This window comes from Epargyreus clarus, unplaced genomic scaffold, assembly GCF_041222505.1.
Source record: "Epargyreus clarus isolate Ecla_fem2 unplaced genomic scaffold, WU_Ecla_fem_2.2 ptg000003l, whole genome shotgun sequence".
NCBI lineage: Eukaryota > Metazoa > Arthropoda > Insecta > Lepidoptera > Hesperiidae > Epargyreus > Epargyreus clarus.
Window position 1 is genome coordinate 9067662 of NW_027332211.1, and position 19561 is coordinate 9087222.

Consider the following 19561-nt stretch of genomic DNA (forward strand, 5'->3'; position numbering starts at 1 on the left):
TTATATTATGGCTATCAATTACCAAGTGATTGGTCCGCCAGTTAATATCATAATGCCCTGTATTCGTTATTGGTATGTTTTCTCTTTCAACTTGGAGAATGTAGGCCGGTACGTGAACGTTACTGCTTTGATTATCTCGATCAGAAATGTAGAACCGGAACCGATTCGGTCAAAATACTTGCAGGGCATATCTTATAAATATCTAGTGTGCATGCGATCGTAATTAGCCCCGATATAATCGACTCAGCTACCGAAATTGTACTAGATGCTTAATAGTGTTGTGCCAAATAACAAACAGAACGTAATGGGGTTTTATTGCAAAAGTTGTGCCTTTGTAAAATCTTCCTCGATATATCTATACAAAAAATGCTGTAAAAATAAAATGGAAGTGTCCGATTGCAGACTTGGTATAATTACTCTTCACTAAGCTCCTATGCATAATTCGTGGTATCAAATGTTAATAAATTTTCGCGATATAGAATATAGAAATATAGTATGACTATATGAAATATTAATACCGTGACCGTAGGAATGGTAGAAATAAGAGTTTATTTGGTAAATACATACTATGTTATATAAACTTATTTTTAAACTAGTAAAATTAATCTTCATCCCGACTCCGAAACCTTCACTATACGTGATTTTACACCGACCACATTTTTTTATGATAGTATAATGTTGTTTTCAGTGGATACTTACTGCTCCAGCAAACTTTAGCATAGGCAATTCCCGTCTGAGTTGACGCTGCATCATCGAAATCGGAAACACACAAACACATTTTAGCGACTGCGTTAATGCTGCAGAGCGTTTTTCGCATTGAGGTGCTGCATTGAAAGTCCAAAATCATCTGCGTTTCATCGCTGCTTAAATTGTGCAGGGTTCAGCGTTCCATCGCTGCATTTATTTCTACCTAATAACAGCAGTTTTAAGCGCTGCTGTGTTATGGTGTAAAGGGTGTGGTAAGGGAAACGTACTTTTCCAAGGCGTTTCAGCTAAGTTCTCAGGGGTAGCGGCGTATCCATGGCCGACCTCAGGTTGGAATCTAATCGCATCTGGCGTTGATTTCATATGTCCATGGGCGGCAGTAGCCACTTATCATCAGGTGGAATATATGCTCGTCTGCTACACCTATATTATAAAAAAGTATTAAGTACCTAGTACGTACAATTACATTTGTACACTAGTATATAACTTAAGTTCTTAAAACCTACACTTAAATCGTGATTTGCTTATTTTAAAATGTCGTGTTTATAACTGTTTTCCGATTGCCTAAACGAATAAAACAATTACAAACGTTTGTAAAAAAAATGTAATTGCACATGTATCAACAATTCCCCAATCGTTTTGTTCATATTTGTCTGTTACATTACTTAACCAATTGCAATTATTATTGGTTTTTCACGTACCATACTGTTTCATGCCAATGGTTATTTAGCGTGTGTGCAGTGTACTGTGTAATACACGCACAGGTGTATAATATTGATAAGCGATCATATCAAAAAGCATCGCGAAATAAATTGCGTTCACTTGCAGTATTTTTTGTAAGTCTACCTTGTGGTCTACCGTAGTCTCTGTATTCAAAATATTTAAATTATATTGAAACTAAGCACTATACTCTCTATTCCAATAATTGGTTTATTTAATAATTAAAATTTAATAATTAAAAAGTAACACTCCTATCTTCTTTACCACACCCTTCAAACCGGAACACAGCAGCGCTTACCACTTCTGTACATTATTAAATAGCAATAGGTGTGACGGAGGTGCCTCCGGACTTCCGGAATCGAACTACACAAGCTTCAATTACACAGGTTCTATTCTGTAATATCTCAAGATCGTTTAAGACTTAGATTTAGTTGTTCTATTATGTATAAGTAATCTATAGATATTAAATACATACCTACTTATTTACACAGTTTAACAGTAAGAAAGATATTTACAATCCATTCAAAATCTAATGAACGTTAAACAGCCTTTGCTAAATCTACATCGAGCTCTTCAAACATCGTTTTGCAAGGGACTTATGCGGGCAATGATCACAAGGGCTATACTTCACGCTAGTTTCGATATTCTCTGATCGCCCTTCAGACACTTGGAACATATTTGAGCATACTTATAGACAGCTTTGCCGCAGACCCTTCTCAAGAGTTAATGAATAAGCAGTATGCCTCGGAAAACGCTGACTAATTTTAAATTAGTTGCGCACGGTATGTTCAAGTATTGCCCTGGCGTATATAAATAATTTACTGCACATTTAGTTTTAATACCTAGTGGATTAAAAATACAGTTTCACGTTAGGTAGTACACGTTACGAGGTATTGAAATATTCCCAAAAACTATATAGGTATACTTTACCTATTCAATATAGCACTGGGTAGATAACTTTTTGTGACAATATGTAAATTAAATAAAAAAAATATTACGAGACAACTCGTTTTTACTAATTTGCACACTAACAAAAATAAGCTCAACTTTCTTCGTCTACCTGTCCATAGAGGCTTATCATAGAAAATGTTAAGTTTTGGAAGAATTGAACGTAGCTTAGACTCTAACACGAGTGTACACTGAATAACATAATGTTATTTTAATCCCGACAATATTTGAAATTATTACGTAAAAGTAAAAAAAACAAACGATGTGCAACCCGAACAGAATTCTCGTTTTTTATCTCGAGAAGGTTACAAATAACCATTGTGATTACGTTTATAATTATACTGGTACTGCCAAAGCTGGCTAGCATTTAATCATGCCTTTATTTAATTTATTGGCATTAATATTACTACATATCCAATAAACAACAAGGCGAGTAACAATTTAACGAAGTATTGTTGTTTTCCAAGCACTTGCTTCAAAGTCAAAATGCAGTATCTACATTTTGTATCCAATTTATCCGGTTGCAAGTTGCACTAGCTACATTTAGCTACCTTAGCAATATTTACATAATAAATTGTACCTTTCATAAATCACTTAGTGTGTACATAGAAGAATTATGAATTATGACGTCTGATCATTGGAAACAAATGTCGGAAAAATACGAGTAAATGATAGATTGCTCTGAAATAGGTTTAAATTTAGTTTCTGATTTTTAACAAATGTTAGGATATTATATACATGTAGAAGATCTAAAAAAATATTGTAAGTATTGAATCAATCCACATTTAGTATAATGTAATATTCTTAATTATTTCATGTTAATATTTAGTTAGAGCACTTACTCTTTAGGTCATAAAAAAATCACTCTACATATTTTGCAAACATATTTTTTTCTAATATCAGCCAGGCGATACCACAGTATCAGGCTAGTAATAAATAATAATCGAATTATATCATTCCTGACAATAGCAATGAAATTTATAGGTGCTACTTGTAATTGCACTTGAGATATTCAAGTGAACTGCGTAAATACACAAGGTCTTTGGTTATCTCCAAGGAATAAATACATAAGTATTATGATACCTATGAGTATATAATATATAGGTTATATAATATGAAATATCTATATGTATTTGATAGATCGCTGTTTTCCAAAGTGTAGACATAGGGGTCGCAGCGCCTCGCAAAGTCTCAAAATATCATAGTCTCTACTAGATGTCGTTAAAATATTTTTTTACGTATAACTAACTACTGACATACTAAGTAAATGTCGATGGATATTTATACGTACCTATTAATTATGCATTTGACCGATATCTACTCATAGATATATATTTTGTGGATAATTTGATATTGGTAACATAAACGATACACGTTAGAAAACTGAGTAGGGGGTTTCTACATATGTTCACATGTTAAACCGACCATGGTATCAAAAAGATTGCAAAACACTGTTGTGGATATATAACACCAGATAAGCATTTATGTAAGCTCAATATTGATTCCAAAAAGTGGACAAAATGAATTAAACATAAATGTTGTATTATTGTTATCGTTGACAGCCACAAAATTTAGCAAAATTTAGCAATTCTGAAAAGGTCGAGGCTGCCAATACAACGCATTCTTTTATGTGTTTCCGTCATTTATTAAGTATTCGATGTTTCTTCTTTAGTTAGTTAATTTACAATCAGGTTGTAACATACTAATAAGGAATATCTCTTATAAGATAAAAGATGTTTTCGATGTTTCTTACTGATTTTTCAATTTTGAGATCAATTTAAGTTTAGTTGATATCTGTTATCAGCCTTTATTATTCTGGTTTAAAAAGTTTAGTAAAGGATATATCAATTTTCGAGGCGTTCCAACTAAGACCTCAGGTTGTAATCTAATCTTATCTGGGTTTGATTACAGATGTTGATGTGCGACAGCAGCAACTTACCATCAGGTGAGCTGCATGCTTGTTTGCTACTTCTACATTATAAAAAATACTCTTTAGTAACTCCATTACCCGGTTTTCCTTTTGGCAAAAAACGGCTTGTTAAAAAACTCAGGCTCTTAATTTTTATCTTGCGTGACCATTTTCGTACGAGGTTACTTTAAGGACTTCGGTAGTATTGATAAAATAAAATTTCGGTATCGCCACTGACATAAATCTTGGCGAATAAGGTTGTAGAAAGTAGGTATTCGTTAAAAAATAAACTTCGATAAAGCTTTACTGCAGTATCAAGTACAGTTACTCAGTGGGTGTAACATAGAGACGCCAACCGTTCTGAATTCCCAGGACTAGTCCTGGTTTTTTGTAGTATCCTGGAGTGTCCTGGATTTGTAAAAACCGTCCTAAGTTTTACGTCGTCCTGATGTGGTCATGATGTTAAAATTTTTGTTCCACTTTTACAATCTTTGTGTTATAAAAATATGTGTATTATACGAGCATACGTTATTCTTCCGTTACGTTACGTTCGTTTAACAAGTATAATTTTATTAAAATACCTTTTTTAATAAAGTTTGGTCATTATTATTACTTTAATTTCATTAACCTCGCTTTACAATATAACATATAACTATTACTACTGTATTATTACATCCCGTTTTTAAACTAATTGTCCTGTACTCTTCTATCAAATCCTACTTTTTGAAATTAGAGCCTGGCGACCCTAATGTAACACGGTGCACGGTGGCAATTAGAAACGAAGCTCCCGCTCGTTATACAGGTCTGCCCTGACGTCTGCAAAGCTTTAATTGATGATAATACGTACGCTTTTACTAGAAATTTACACACAACATGAAAATTTATATATTCAGATCATGGGAAGAGGACGGACTAATTAACTTTTTAACTTAATTTGCATTTATAGTGCTCCTAGGCTCGACCAGCTCATACAAGATTTATGACGCAGTATTAAGTACGTGATTGTGAAAACAGTACGCATCACCTAGTTCCTTGAAACATAACGCAACCGAACTTGTGCAACCGATCTCTTATATCAAATTTTGCGGCTAAACTAAAGAGCAGACACATGCCGCCATCAATTACAAAGGATTGTAGGTGTATCAGTCAGAATGCAGTGCACTCTGAGGTCACACGCATGCGTGTAATAATATATTGTAGTCGTGAATCGAAATAATAGTTCATTATGACTACAAGCAATTTATTATTGTAACACTTGTACTTGTTTTGTAATATCCAGTCGTCTAGTAAGCAGACTGAGTGTAGCTGTGTCGGCACGGATGACTTTCCATTTCAACGCCTGGCCCGTGACGATTTTTAACTTGATGAATATTTTTTATGACACTGACAAGTTCTCAGAATGTCGTAATAAGTGACGAATTTGTATAAAGTCGTTGAACTTTTGTTTTGTCGGTGTTTGCATTTTTTCGGCTCTGGTTAAGAATAATTAATGTAATCAAATGCAAACTTATAACTGACCAGGTACGCCACGCGTTTCACTTGTAATAACTAAGTTATTAAAAAAATAATATAAACAATAGTTGTCTTCGGTTTGAGTCACGCAATATATTTTTTGTTGGCAACAAAATACGGTAGCATATCTATATTTCTGTAGTTTTGGAGTTCACCTCATTAGAATACATTATACGTATACATACATACGTATAGTTACTTTACTTTCAATTACTTTTATATGCTTACAGTGATTTTACGTATTTTAAACGTAAAATTGTACTCATACTTCAAAATCTCTAACACAAAACGCGCTTATATTCTTGTCGCGCTAATAATTCATCAAACGAATACCGTTCGCGTTCGGAGCTCGCATTATCGGGATATTTTACATTCACAGCGGCTGGCAACTGGTCGTATACGTAGACGTACGTAGCACACAATGGCAAGCACACAAGGCTTGCATTTCAGGGCGAGTTACGAGGGCGGGGGTGCAGATGGCCGTTACTACAACCCGTCCTCGCGCCCGCCATTGTTACCGCTAGTTTGCATAAAAATACAGAAAGTTTCCATGTGTGTCACCATTCCGAATAAAATATTCTTTTCTTTCTTTATAGTTGTTGTTCCTGTGTAAGTGGCAAAAGTATTGTTTGCTGAGAAAACAATGAAAGTGCTTTGTGACCGTGTAAATAACTCGGACGCCCTTGACGGTCGAATTTTATCGCTATCGTTTATGTGACGGATATACAATTTGGCTTCTTCGTTTCTTCATCATCATCAACCCATTACTGTCCCACTGCTGGGCACGGGTCTCCTCTCAGAATGAGAAGGATCAGGCCATAGTCCACCGCGCTGGCCAAGTGCGTATTGGTAGACTTCACATACCTTTGAGATTTTTTTTTTTATTATAAATCTCTCAGGTTTCCTCACGATGTTTTCCTTCACCGTTTAAGCAAGTGATAATTAATTTCTAAGTTTCTAAGTCTTCGTTTCTTAGTCTTACATTAATTTAAAATTTTATAAAATTGGTGATATCTAATTTAAGAATTAATTTACATGAATCTTTAATTTAATTTATACGTTTACGAATAACTTTTTATTTTTATTGAAAAATGTAAAGAAGGTGACATGACATCGCACGAAATTGATGGTTTGACGATTTTTTCGCTGGTCGTTTCAAGAACCGAACAGGTGTCCTGAATATTTAAGTAATAAATATGTAAGTATAATTATAAGAATCTGTTCTCGTCAGGAATATAATCATAAGTGTAGGTAACAATCAGGTTGTCCCTGTAGTACCGGGACCAGAATAGGGCTACGGTAACCCTTGCCTGTCGTAAGAGGCGACTAAAAGGGGCTTCCGGGGTTGCGGGCGGCAAGAGTGGGAGCTCAAACCGTCCAGCAAGCGACCCCGGGAAGGACAGCGGTTTGTGTGGTCGCATATCGCTGTAATCACCAGGGGATGTGAGAGGAGCGTAAATTGCTCCCCCCAGGGCAGAGCCCGATAAAAGGGCATCGCGTTAGGAGGACTCCGGTTGTGTTCCGTTGGAGATCCCGGAGTTCTCCACCAAACGCTGAGGACGGCCACCGGGGGGGTTTTAGTGTGGTAAAAATCCCACATAACCCGGCGTCACTCCCATGGCGTCGGGTACCTTTTGAAGGTTTCCCCCTCGTCAACAAAAAAAAAAAAAAAAAGGTAACAATCAGGTACATTTTAGACTTATAAAGTAGTGTCGAAATTGAATTGTTATTTTTTAAATGTCAGTTTAAGTGATAGAGAGGAATATTTTCTTATAAGGATTTATTCCAGGGGTAATCACTAAACCGCAATGGAACAATACCACTACATACAATGACGAGTGTCCATGGAAGGTAGTGCTTACGTAGGAACTTCTAAAGATGTAATTACTTTTGCCTTCTCCTTGGTTTATTTACATAAATTTTACACTTTACATATTACGCTTTATATATTTCTGTAAAAACACGCGTGAAATCTTTTTACCACTCTGTATATAAAATATATTTGAGATTAACCTGAATGCATTCCTACATTATTATGCGAATTTATAAAACAAGAAGTTTATAATTAAGTTGTGATACATTACACAGATAAAGCCACATTCATAATTATACAATTGCTAGCCAATAAAATCACTCATTTGAAGCCCAATATTAATTTTCTACATATAAATAGATGTTTTCTATAGCGAACAGCGATTATTTCTAAGTGAAAATACACTTTCTTTCACTGCTTACTGAGTCACGGAGAAAAGGAGTTCTGTCGCCAGATATTATTTTCAAAGCACAAAAACATTCAGATACAGTTCTTTTCGTAAAATCTGATAGCGCACCGATAGAATTACTGCTTTGCAAAAACTTGAATTGCATTTCCGTTATATCTAATCGCTCTATCTTTAGGTTAAAGCGAAAAGAGCGAGTGAACCTACTGTGAACTAATGTGGCTTTCGCATTTGGTTTCTTTATTTAAAATCATTTCCAATTACACACGATCGAAAAGGATTCTTGGAAATTAACGACGGTTTGCTACAATACCAGCTACAACCGGTTATGTACAACTAGAGCGAGTTGAACCTGTCGGGTGTAACTAAAATAGATTTCTATTCTGATTAACCCGTATCACAAGTACTTTTTACTATAACCTATAAGGCATTGTACTCAATCTTGATTGGTTTTGTCATTGTTCATATAGTATTATATTTTTTATTCACTAAAGACGACTTTGTTAGTTCAACGTCAACTCGTTATGATAAATTTTAGTCATTAATAAATCATACTAAAAGTATTGTAGGTTACTTTTTGTAACTCTGCGACATTAAGATTATTATTAATAAATATTATTAATTATCAAGAAATATTATTAATTATGCTAAGTTAAGTTGGCATTGTATATTTTTTTAGAAATCTCTATTTTTCTATAAATCTTGCGATATAATAGTATAGTCTGCGCCAAACTGCTAGTCCGCTCTGACGTAGTTGCGAGCAGGTGTAATCATACAATTTTTTACGCGGTTTTACGCGGACTATACCTAAGTACGTTCAAAAATAATGATCTAATTTAATTAAAGTTTTTGATTTTGTTATAAAATAAATGAAACTTACGCGTTATCGGTGACGTCCGTTGATTCATCAAGTTCTCCAATAGTATCCAATGAAGCACCGGAGCCATCTTCTCGTGGTTCAGCGGGGGGCGGAGGGGGAGGCGCCGTAGGTCGCGTACATGTCGGAGTTTCTGTACTTTCCTTAAATTGACTCTTTGGCACGAAATCAATCAGCCGCGGCAGTATTTCTGGCATTGATACTTCTTCAAACTTGTCGTCTTGTAGTTTGTTATTCATCTCAGCCTCCGAACGTTGCAACCAAGTTTCGATGCAGTTCTTTTTAGTCGGAGTGAGAAGAGGTTCAGCTACCGGAGGCGCAAGTGGTTCTGGAATAGGAATAGGCCGACGTTTTTTTTCGCTTGTCGTTCGTTCTATTTTCGTATTTCGCGGCATAGGTTTGGGTTTGTCACATCCTATCTCCTTTGTAATTACTTTGTCATTTATCTGGGATGTTTCGTTCGTTTCCAGTTTCTGGGTGTTATTTTGTATTGGAGTGTGATTGTTGTTCTTATCATTTGATTGCACTTTCTTTGCTTGTATGATTTGTTCTTCTGAAAGAGTATTTTGAATGACAGCTTCATGATTTGTAAAACCGTTTGTCGTAGAGCTTTTTTCTAACTTTTTACATTCATTGTTTATATCCATTTGCCTTTCCAGAAACTTCGCACTTGTCATGTCTTTCAAAATGTTAGTGTCAATATTTTCGATGCAATTTAGGACTTTTTGAATATCAATAGATTTTTGTGGCATTATTGGTGTTGAAGGAATGCTGTTTTCTACAGAACTTGCCATAGAACCTAGCCTGTCAACAACTGTCGAAATTGAACTACCAGTATCATCAGACTCAGCATCTGCAAATACAAGACAACGTTCCCACTCGTTAGACAAAAGATCGATGTACACTTCTGCATCTGGTGGCATATTTTTACCATCAGACAGCCGGCGTACTAAACGTCTTACTTCTTCAGGAGACCCTTTCTTTAAATATGCAATTCCTTCTTTACTTTGTCGATGAATGTGACTATCGAATGATGACTTTCTTGATAGTTTGCTTATAGTAGGAATGACTGTCTCCTTATCATTTTGTAGAAGTTTATGCCCATCAATATGATTAAGTGTATTCTGTTCTCCAACAGTTTGCAGTGTAGGCTTGTCTTTAAAAGAGTTCTTTTTCCCAAGTTTCCTAGGTGGAACTGGTGGAGGCAATGTTGTTGGTCTACTAATTTCCGTATTTTGTTTTGGTGCAGTGTCTGATTCTGTGCTGTCCATATTATTTTGAGTCACTTTGTCCTCCAGTTCAAAATGACGGACGAGAAGTGTCAATTTTTCGTCGGAATCCTTAAGTCGACGCACGCAATCTATTCGAGTTAATTCAGAAACTGAAACACCATCGATTGCCAAAATTTCATCACCAGGGATCAATTTGCCCCAAGGCGTAGTTGCATTTGCTGCGGGACTATCCTCGGCACATGATTGTACTAACAGCCTCCTTACGTTTTCTGCAGCAGCTGAACCTCCCTCAAATTTTAATCCAAGACCTAGACGTGCACCTCTCGGTCTACATACCGCAACCTCCGCGGCTCCGGTCGCTGCGCCTACTGTGAGTACTGTGACGAACGCGGGATCCTTCACAGCAGGCTTACCCTCGCCTACCGGTACTATGGTGATGAACTCCTCCGCGGCCACGCCTGTCTCCATGCCGCGTACCACGCACAGCCGAGCAAGTTTTATTGCCGCTTTCGGGTTTCAATCTGTCAACAAAAATATTCATAAGCTTGCGTAACAAAATGCAATGAGTTGCGCGCGCGATGAACGGCACGCGAGTACTGCGATGCCTCTCTCTTTCACCGTTGCGGTTCTGTCGAACACCTTAAGATGAGTTAAGTTCGAAAACGTCGCACTCCGTTATATCTACTAAGTATATTCGGCTAAACAAACGCGTCTTGAATAAATGAAACATACTTATTTGAAGTCTGAGTAGGTGAAATAAGGTATTGATTAGGTACTTTATTCATTTCGAAATATAACTAATACTTTAAAAATATGTTCAGCCTTCAGAGCCTTCATTTTTATTTATGATGTGTTTTTTTCAACCTTGCTTGCAAATTTGAATTATCAATTTCAAAGGCTTCGATTGAAACTCGATGAGGTGTGGCAATAACATCTCGAATTGCAGTCAAAACAAAACACCCACACCTCAAATTCAAGTGAGCATTAGCCAAAGTTAACTACCTACTTCCTACACAATCATTGAAACTTTCGACGTTCAATATGAAAGTATAACGAGCGTGTTTGGGAGCGCGCCGGTCAAACAGTCGCATCATTGGAGCCGAGATGTGGGTTAGTGGCACCATCGAGCCAAAACGTGGCGTCTCATACATTAGCATATCGCTCGGGGCGGCGGGGCCGTTACTCCTGGATCCAGACCTGTTCCACAGACCCATACGTTCTCACGGAACTCAAGTAATTTCGCGTAAACACGAATTCGCCGGGTCAACAAACTAATCTCATATATTACGAAATTCCAGCGATTTACATATATCAATCTACGTACGTAACATTAACGCAAAGTACTTGTTGATTGTGCTTACGCTAGCTTTGATATACGATATTAATTTATCCATTGTATATGGATAAATTAATATTAAATAATATAATATTAATTAATACAAGTGTGATGCAAAATGCCTATCAGTTTGACCTCAATAAAATACTATGGTTTCTTCGTAACCTTCGCATAATTATTTTTTTCTCTTCAAACTTAACATATTTGTTTATTTAATTTTGAGTGACAAAATATTAACTTCACATCTAAAAATGCCCTTACATTACTATACGTGATAACAATAAGATTTGTATAAGCGCCAAGAAATCGCGGAAAAACATCAGTATACATGAGTGACCCCGACGCAGGTACGTCAGTCCGAAATGAGAACGAACGTAGAATCAGTGTTTTTGTTACACGTCTGTTGTTACGAGTAAACAAAGGAAAGAAACGTTGCCGTATCGTATATGGTATTGTTCAGTGATATCTCATAATTGAATCTTCACACCGTAACCCACAAAGAATGATACGGAGGTCGCATTATATTGATTTAGGTTTTTCAATTTGAGAGACGTCGCAGACAACTCGTTACAAGTAATACAATTTACTCAAATATTTTATAATAAGTACCGGTACCAAACTATACCCACATAACGCGTTTACATAATTACATATTTTTTATCAGAAAAAATAACGTTCCACTATAACTAAGCATGTTATTTACGATCAACGTGTTTCAAATTAATTAAACGTGTAGTTAATACACAAACCAAATAAAGTACTAAGTTTAATAAGTAGAAACTGCACATAACTCGAGAAGAAGTAGGTCAAAGTTATGGAGGCATATTTTTGCTGCAAAGCGCCTTGTTATTCTTGTTAGGTATGAAATAAATTGCGTACTTATAACGGTAAGCTGGTATTTCATTCCACGGAACATAATTTAATTAATCTGCAATTAAAATTGTGGTTTATAACTGATTTATTGGTATTATTCTCACCCTCATCATAAAAGTGAAGATAAACTTTAATGGCATAGTTAGTCTGAGAATATGAGAATATGCATGCATCATAGTTTAATTTCAAATAACATGAGTTGGGAATTTGCAGTCGACATCGAGAGAACACGACTGCCTGGCGATAGATACGAGGATGCTTAAGAGAACAGTTATTGTTATCTGTTTTGATTCTCTTCACATATGTCAGAGTTCAACTATGTGAATAAGTATGAGAGTTAAGAATTAATTTATGTTTTTTGTTTCACTGCTTTCATACCGCAAGAATAAAACTGCGACCCTTCTGATCAGATCTAATCAGATGATCATTGAAGAAAGTTTGCTAAAAAGGAACCGTGTTCAATAACATCTACCGACTGGGTTTAGTGAGCTAAAGTGGTTTAAGGTTGTTGAACCGCCAGGTTTTTAGCTTGCAATATGTAGATTATATTTTGTAGAGGTAAACGCATACAAACGTTGTTAATTAATGCTATTATCAACATGCGAACGATTTATTACTTCCTCAATTTTTGGCGTAACTCGTTATCTATGTGAACAATTTTAATCTCATAACTTATAATCGGTTCGTGAATTAAATAATAAATCTGGTTTATAAGAAGTAAATTATATAAAATATCTAAATGTAACGTAAGGTACTTCGCTTGAATAATATAAATGCTGAAACAGCGAGAGAAAATTGACTCTGGTTCAGGCCCGAGCGAAATAAATTAAATCCCTAATGGATTTCTGTGTATGTAAGCTTCTAAAGTGAACCGTTTTAAAATAGCATTTGCCGAGATGGCCAGAGATTTTTATGTTTATAATCTGCCAAATATACTTTTGTATTTTAAACAATACATTTGTAAAATTTTATGATACTTAAATTTAATGCCTGACTGTCTTTATTACTTAGCTATAGGAACTACTCGTATATTGTTTTTAGATATTTTCATTTGAACAGACATACAATACTAGGGCAAATTACCTGTTTCTTTGTATTTTGTATGGATATTTTGTAGTGACCTTGAAATAAACTAGAGTCCACACAGAATTTTAAAGAATTTTCATATTCAGATAAAATACTGTAGGATACTCTACGTAGATAACATTAAGAGTTCATATTATATACCTATTTGGAGAAACCATTGCGTAAAATGTTGTAAAAAAATAAATAGGCATCCTCTTATTCTTATATCCTCTTCTACTGGCATTATTTGTTTGCCATGTTGCCATTACCAAATACTTATATTTTAAATTTAATTATTATTATACTCATTATTCAATCAAATCAAAAATTATGATTAAGACCTATATCTATTGATAATATTAATATTCACCATTCTTCATCGTGTTGAACGATTACGTGATCATACATTTTTTCCTCGAGAGAAAATCGCTCTGTTTCTGTGTTCATTTTTGCCGCTTTGACTGCTAACTTTCTTTTTAAATAATTATTTGAAACGCAGTGAACAGCTTAAAAATTATGCAACGTATATAATTTACATTTTAAAAACTTTCTATATTTGTGATTGGTTTCGTAGGACTTCTACCTATTTGATTGATCACAGGTGTCTACAGTTCGACTATACGATTAGACTTTCTTTTACCTTTGATATTAGTGTAGTTATTATAGTATTTATATTAGTTTGATATTAGTGTAGTTTGAAGGTCGTAGAACCCTTTGTGGTTCGACTCCGGCGGCACCACCGCCACACCTATTTCTACCTAATAACAGCAGTGTTAGGCGCTGCTATGGAGACAGACTTTTCGGAGGCGTTCCAGCTTAGTCCTCAGGGGTAGCGGCGCATCGGTGGCCGACCTCAGGTAGGAATATCTAATTCTATCTGGGGTTGATTACAGATGTCCATGGGCGGCAGTAGCCACTTACCATCAGGTGGACTGCATGCTCGTCTGCTACTCCTATACTATAAAAAAATAGTTGTTTACTATATAAATCGTAAACAAGCATGCACTGCACTTGATGTTAAATGAAAACTACCGCCTAACATTTGCAATCACCAGATAGGATTAGAAACCTATCTGATATCGGACACATATTCATTGGTAATCCTGAGGACTAAATTTGAATGCTTCGTATCTTGTGTCTCCCTTATCACATCCTTAAAACAAGCACTGGTGACATAAGACATAAATAGCTGTACAGATAAAAAACTTAAAGCCGTTTACAGATTTTCAGCCGCATACCTTACTGTCTACGCTATGTACTGATAAGGTCTAAAGCTCTAAAAGGTGTAGAAAAATGCGTCAGGAAATAAACTGTACTAACTTGGTCCGCAATAAAACATTTATTAAATATGATTCCAATTTCAAATTTACAATTGTTTGTGATCTACTTCGCAGTGGGTCGTAAGTAGTCGTTACTTATTACATCAGATTACACGCCAGTTATACATCTATTATATAATAGGAACGATAAACATTACAAATCTATGTAATAAATTCCGATACTAAAAATGTAGCGCATTTTTGCAAGCAATTGCAATTAGAAATACTGGATTATATAACTATTAGAAATATATGTTTAACGTGAAATAACACGAATGTTATCTACAAATAAGTACATACAGCGATAAAACGATATGTAATCTGGAACAGTATTCGTGGTACAGTAGCGGCCGGTCACAACTAATTAGACCATCCTAGATGCTTTGCACAACTAGATACATACGAACACGTTATGCGGAAAGTAGTAATAATTACAGTTTTGTATTACCCTCGTAGGTACCGAACAGTAGGCCCTTTAAAAAACGTATATAGTAGGTATTTTTATAGAAAGTACCCGTTAAAATGAACCCATAATAAACGAATAACTTTTCCGAACAGTAGGCGCTTTAAAACAAAAACCTATATCTACAAATCAATATATTCTTTATAGAAAGTACCCGTTAAAATGAACCCTAAAAATTACTAAATTTGACCCAAACAAACAAACGGGGTGAGCTAAATAAAACCGTTTAATGAATAACTTTTTGTTTAATAAAATTTAAATAGAAAACAAACATAGATTATTCTGGTTTTAAGTAGGAACTGCTTACAAAACCTTAAAAAATGATATTTTTAAAACACTTTTAACCAGGAATACTTGCTCAAATCGCCTAAATATAAATAAACATTATTCATTTTCATTAAATTCAATGTATATTTATTAATTTCATAAATAAAAATTTCAATATCAATCAAATCTAAAAATATCTCATAAATATATTTTTAAAATAAATTGTGCAATTAATAACTTCATTTTATTCCAATTCTGTCGTTATTATGATTGGAAATTCTTCTGAACGACTTCAAGTATTTTGTGAAATAAGTTCTTTTGTATTTTCTTTTATAACAAAGACTTTTATCCAGTAATGTAATTAACGTATTCTGTTACAAGTCGACGCCAGCAATTTGGCACCAACTTCTTCATTTTGACTCTTCCTTTCCAACGACTTACTTTATTAAGGAACTTAACTAAGACTTTCGAAGACGACGCTTTTAAACAAATACATATACATATCTGTTTAAAATTTACATTGCTGGTTGAAGATATATTAATGGAAAAGATCAATCAAAATTAACAGTTTTACTAGCATATATTTTGTGATGGAAGCAGCACGCTAGCATACAAATCATACAATCCGTATGATATCAAAATTTTTGTTCCCAATAATTCGGACATCATATCTATTACAGTTCAAATTAATACAACTTATAATACTTTAAACTTAAATATATCACTTAAATTGAAAGATAGAAATAAGTATAGTGGTAGTGGCTCGGTTAAACCATATACAATGGAACTCGTATTTTCTGTTCTAATATATTTTTCTTGAAATATGCTCATCACTCATATGGTATTTATTTAATCTTAAACGACTTAACATGCGGTTTTTCAATAAGTAAATGGATAAAATACCGTCCCATTATACTTTTAGGAACTAAAGAAATGGTCGATTATTCCAAGATTATGCAATATTGCTCAAGATTGCACGCTCCCGGAGTTACGAGCGGAAAATTGTGTTTAGTATGTTCAGTACTAGCATATATAAATACTAGATAGTGGAGCAAAGCCAACTGAGTGCTCAGATTAATTATTTAGTGCCCTAGCCTGTGTGATGCTCTGCTTTTAGAATTACAGAGTAGACAATGTAGAAGTGCATCATTAAAATAATAATCTTTATTTGTAGAGTTAAAATATAATACCTACATTCCTTAGGATTAGACTAAGTTCATTAAATTAAAAATATAATGAACTAAATAATTATTACATGTATATAAGTTAAAAATGTAATTAATATTTATTTATTGCATTGGAGTGTACCATAACTTTCTGAATAGTAATTATTCAGTTAATAAATTGCGATAATCCCGATTGTTATTGCACCTATCTACTATTTTAAATTATTTCCCCTCTAAATATTACGATATCATATTTTGAATAATTTATTATTTATGCATTACTTAAGAATAGGTAAGTACATATTTTTAATTCCCCTTTAGTGGTATTGTGTCTAAATAGTGCATTTTGAATAATTTATTTTTAATGCATAATTATTATTTTCTTTAAGATTCAACACAATTTGGTCAATAACCTCTATTGGAATTCTATTGCTACCGGGGGTCAAAAAGGTGAAACACTCTAAGTAGCAGTAAATTTTACAAGCTTTTATAGATCTATCTTTATAATATTACTAAATACCTTTAATAATAATAATTGATTTTCTTACGAATTAGTATTTAGCATAATATACTTCTTTTATCTTTAGTAAAGATACCAACCGAACTTCATTCCCTAATTTCACCAAAATTAATGAAACAAACATCTTCAAACGAGTACTCGCATAAACAAAAAACGTATTAATTGAATATGCTAATTGGCTTATTACCCTGAGTACAAGGTCATCATATTAATTCCTTTCGCGCTTGCGTAGTCTATTGTGCTTGTATTATCAGAATTGCGAAAATATTGCCACATGTGTTAAATATCCGTTATTATGTAAAATATGCTGTTTTCTAAACATTTTGCAATTTATTAGTATTGGCTTTCGAACTTGTGACTCCATCGGCACGCGACATTTACATAGCGGCCGGGTGACTCCGCGTCAGCCGCGACGACACGATAACCGTCACTAACGCAGGCAAGGCAAAGCTGCTTATTCTTCTCTATCCAGTTTATAACAATTAAAAATTTTGCTTGTTGAATTTTAATAACGGCAAAGGTGATAGAACTCTTTGTAAAGCCACTTCCGCCGCACTTACATAGGTATGTTGTAATTCTGGATTGCAAGATGCAATTAGTCAGGTAAAAAGCCATCTTCGATATTACTCATCAGGGTAATAAAGCATCTGTGATCAATTAGGACTGTATTTATTATAGAATAAGTGTTTATTCCTTATCATACCAAAGCTTAATGAGAAATGCGGAAAAAATAGAATGGAATTCGTAATTCATAAAATTTATTCTCAGGAATGTTTTCCGATGTTCGTAAAAGTTGTTCTGAAAGTACTCAGTGCTACTGACTCTATCTAGAACAGCATCTCAGGAAAGATAAATCTGACTTGCTATCTGATTAAATCAAAAAAATGTCAGACGCACCTTTGGGAGACGCTTGAAACTTGTTCTGCTAACGAATTTATAAATAAACAACAAAATATGTTAATAAATCTTGAATTCTTAAATTCGTATTGAAATTATCTCGTAACAATAATATTCTGTGACCTCTACTTGTTCGAGTCACACAAAAATATTATTAATCGCGCAATCACACAAAAAACGTATATTTCGTATTATTTAAATATTTCAGCCAAAGTCAGTAGCTAAGCAACTAATATATTAGGTACGTTTTAGCAGTTACTTATTATTTAAATGTTATATAGCATAAGTCAAAATTGGATATAAGTGTTATCAAAATGAGAAAATTCCGTCTATCACATTTCAATTTTCTTCGATTCATCTTCTTCAGCGCCAAGTCTTGACATTTTGTGAACGATCAACTCAAGTAGAAATTAAATTTTGTACCTATTATGATAAATCTATTTTACGACATTTCAATTTATATTCCATTATTCTTATTAAAACTCTACCTATGGGAATAATACTATTTTTAAAATACCTTCGTGAATCAGCACGAAAAAGAAAATATAGCCTTCGATTGAATGTATGAATAACTTATCTTTTAAATGTTGTATCTCATCTTTACCTACATATTTCAGCAATGCAATTAGCACCTTCATATATTTATCAACCTGTTAATTACCAATTTTGCATTTAATTGCTTGCATGTACCTAATTAATTTAGCACCGTAAAAGTAAAATTAATGTTACTTCGTACGCGAATAAAGTAATCATAAATACATAAATCATAATACCTAATACAATGACTTAACAAATGCATGTAACTGTTAATAATATTATCAAAAAATCAAACATGCCACATGGTCGATGAGAGATAAATAAACAAATATAACAAGACCCGAATCGATAAGATCAAATACAATGAGATTTTGAATCGCCTTTATAAAATGCAAATGCCCGAATGCTTAAACGGACGAAGTGGGCGTCTTTCGCATGACATCAGCCTTTTACACGGTTGAACATCCCGAGAGGTTAACATCCTTCCATGTCTATGCAAAGAGCCAATGAGCTTGATTTGAAAATCGAATAGCCATAAAAAAGACGCTCTGTCTAGATTTTATGGAACTAGTCACGTTATATTAGGGTGGTATTCCACTCGTCAAATATCTTTGTCCAATTTCAATGTCCAACGTTTGATCAAATGTCTTTGACACATGCCCATTCCACTCGTCTAATATATTTGTCTAAGAATTCTTTATAATTTGCGTAGTTGGATTTTTTAAGTAGGATTGTTTTTGGCCTGGAAACAAGTTCTTCTGGCTGGATAAATCTTAGTCTCATCATAATCTCATAATCTGTCCAATTTCAACGTCCAACGTTTGACCAAATGTCTTTGACAGATGCCCATTCCACTCATCGAATATCTTTGTCTAAAATTTCTTTATAATTTGCGTATTTGTATTAAAGCCGGATTGTTTTTGGCCTGGAAACAAGTTCTTCTAGCTGGAAAAATCTTAGATGAAATATGAGTTTTGCTAGTAAATTTTATGAAGT

At 34.3% G+C, this 19561-nt stretch overlaps 1 protein-coding gene across 1 annotated transcript in view; it reads right to left on the reverse strand.

Moving 5' to 3' along the window:
- Positions 1–19561, reverse strand: part of bbg (PDZ domain-containing protein big bang) — a 47663-nt gene that overhangs the window by 26926 nt on the left and 1176 nt on the right. The window contains exon 2 of the mRNA XM_073087230.1: positions 8894–10643. Within this exon, the coding sequence (XP_072943331.1) occupies positions 8894–10590 (1697 nt within the window). The 5' untranslated portion in view covers positions 10591–10643. The remainder of the gene's footprint in view (positions 1–8893; positions 10644–19561) is intronic.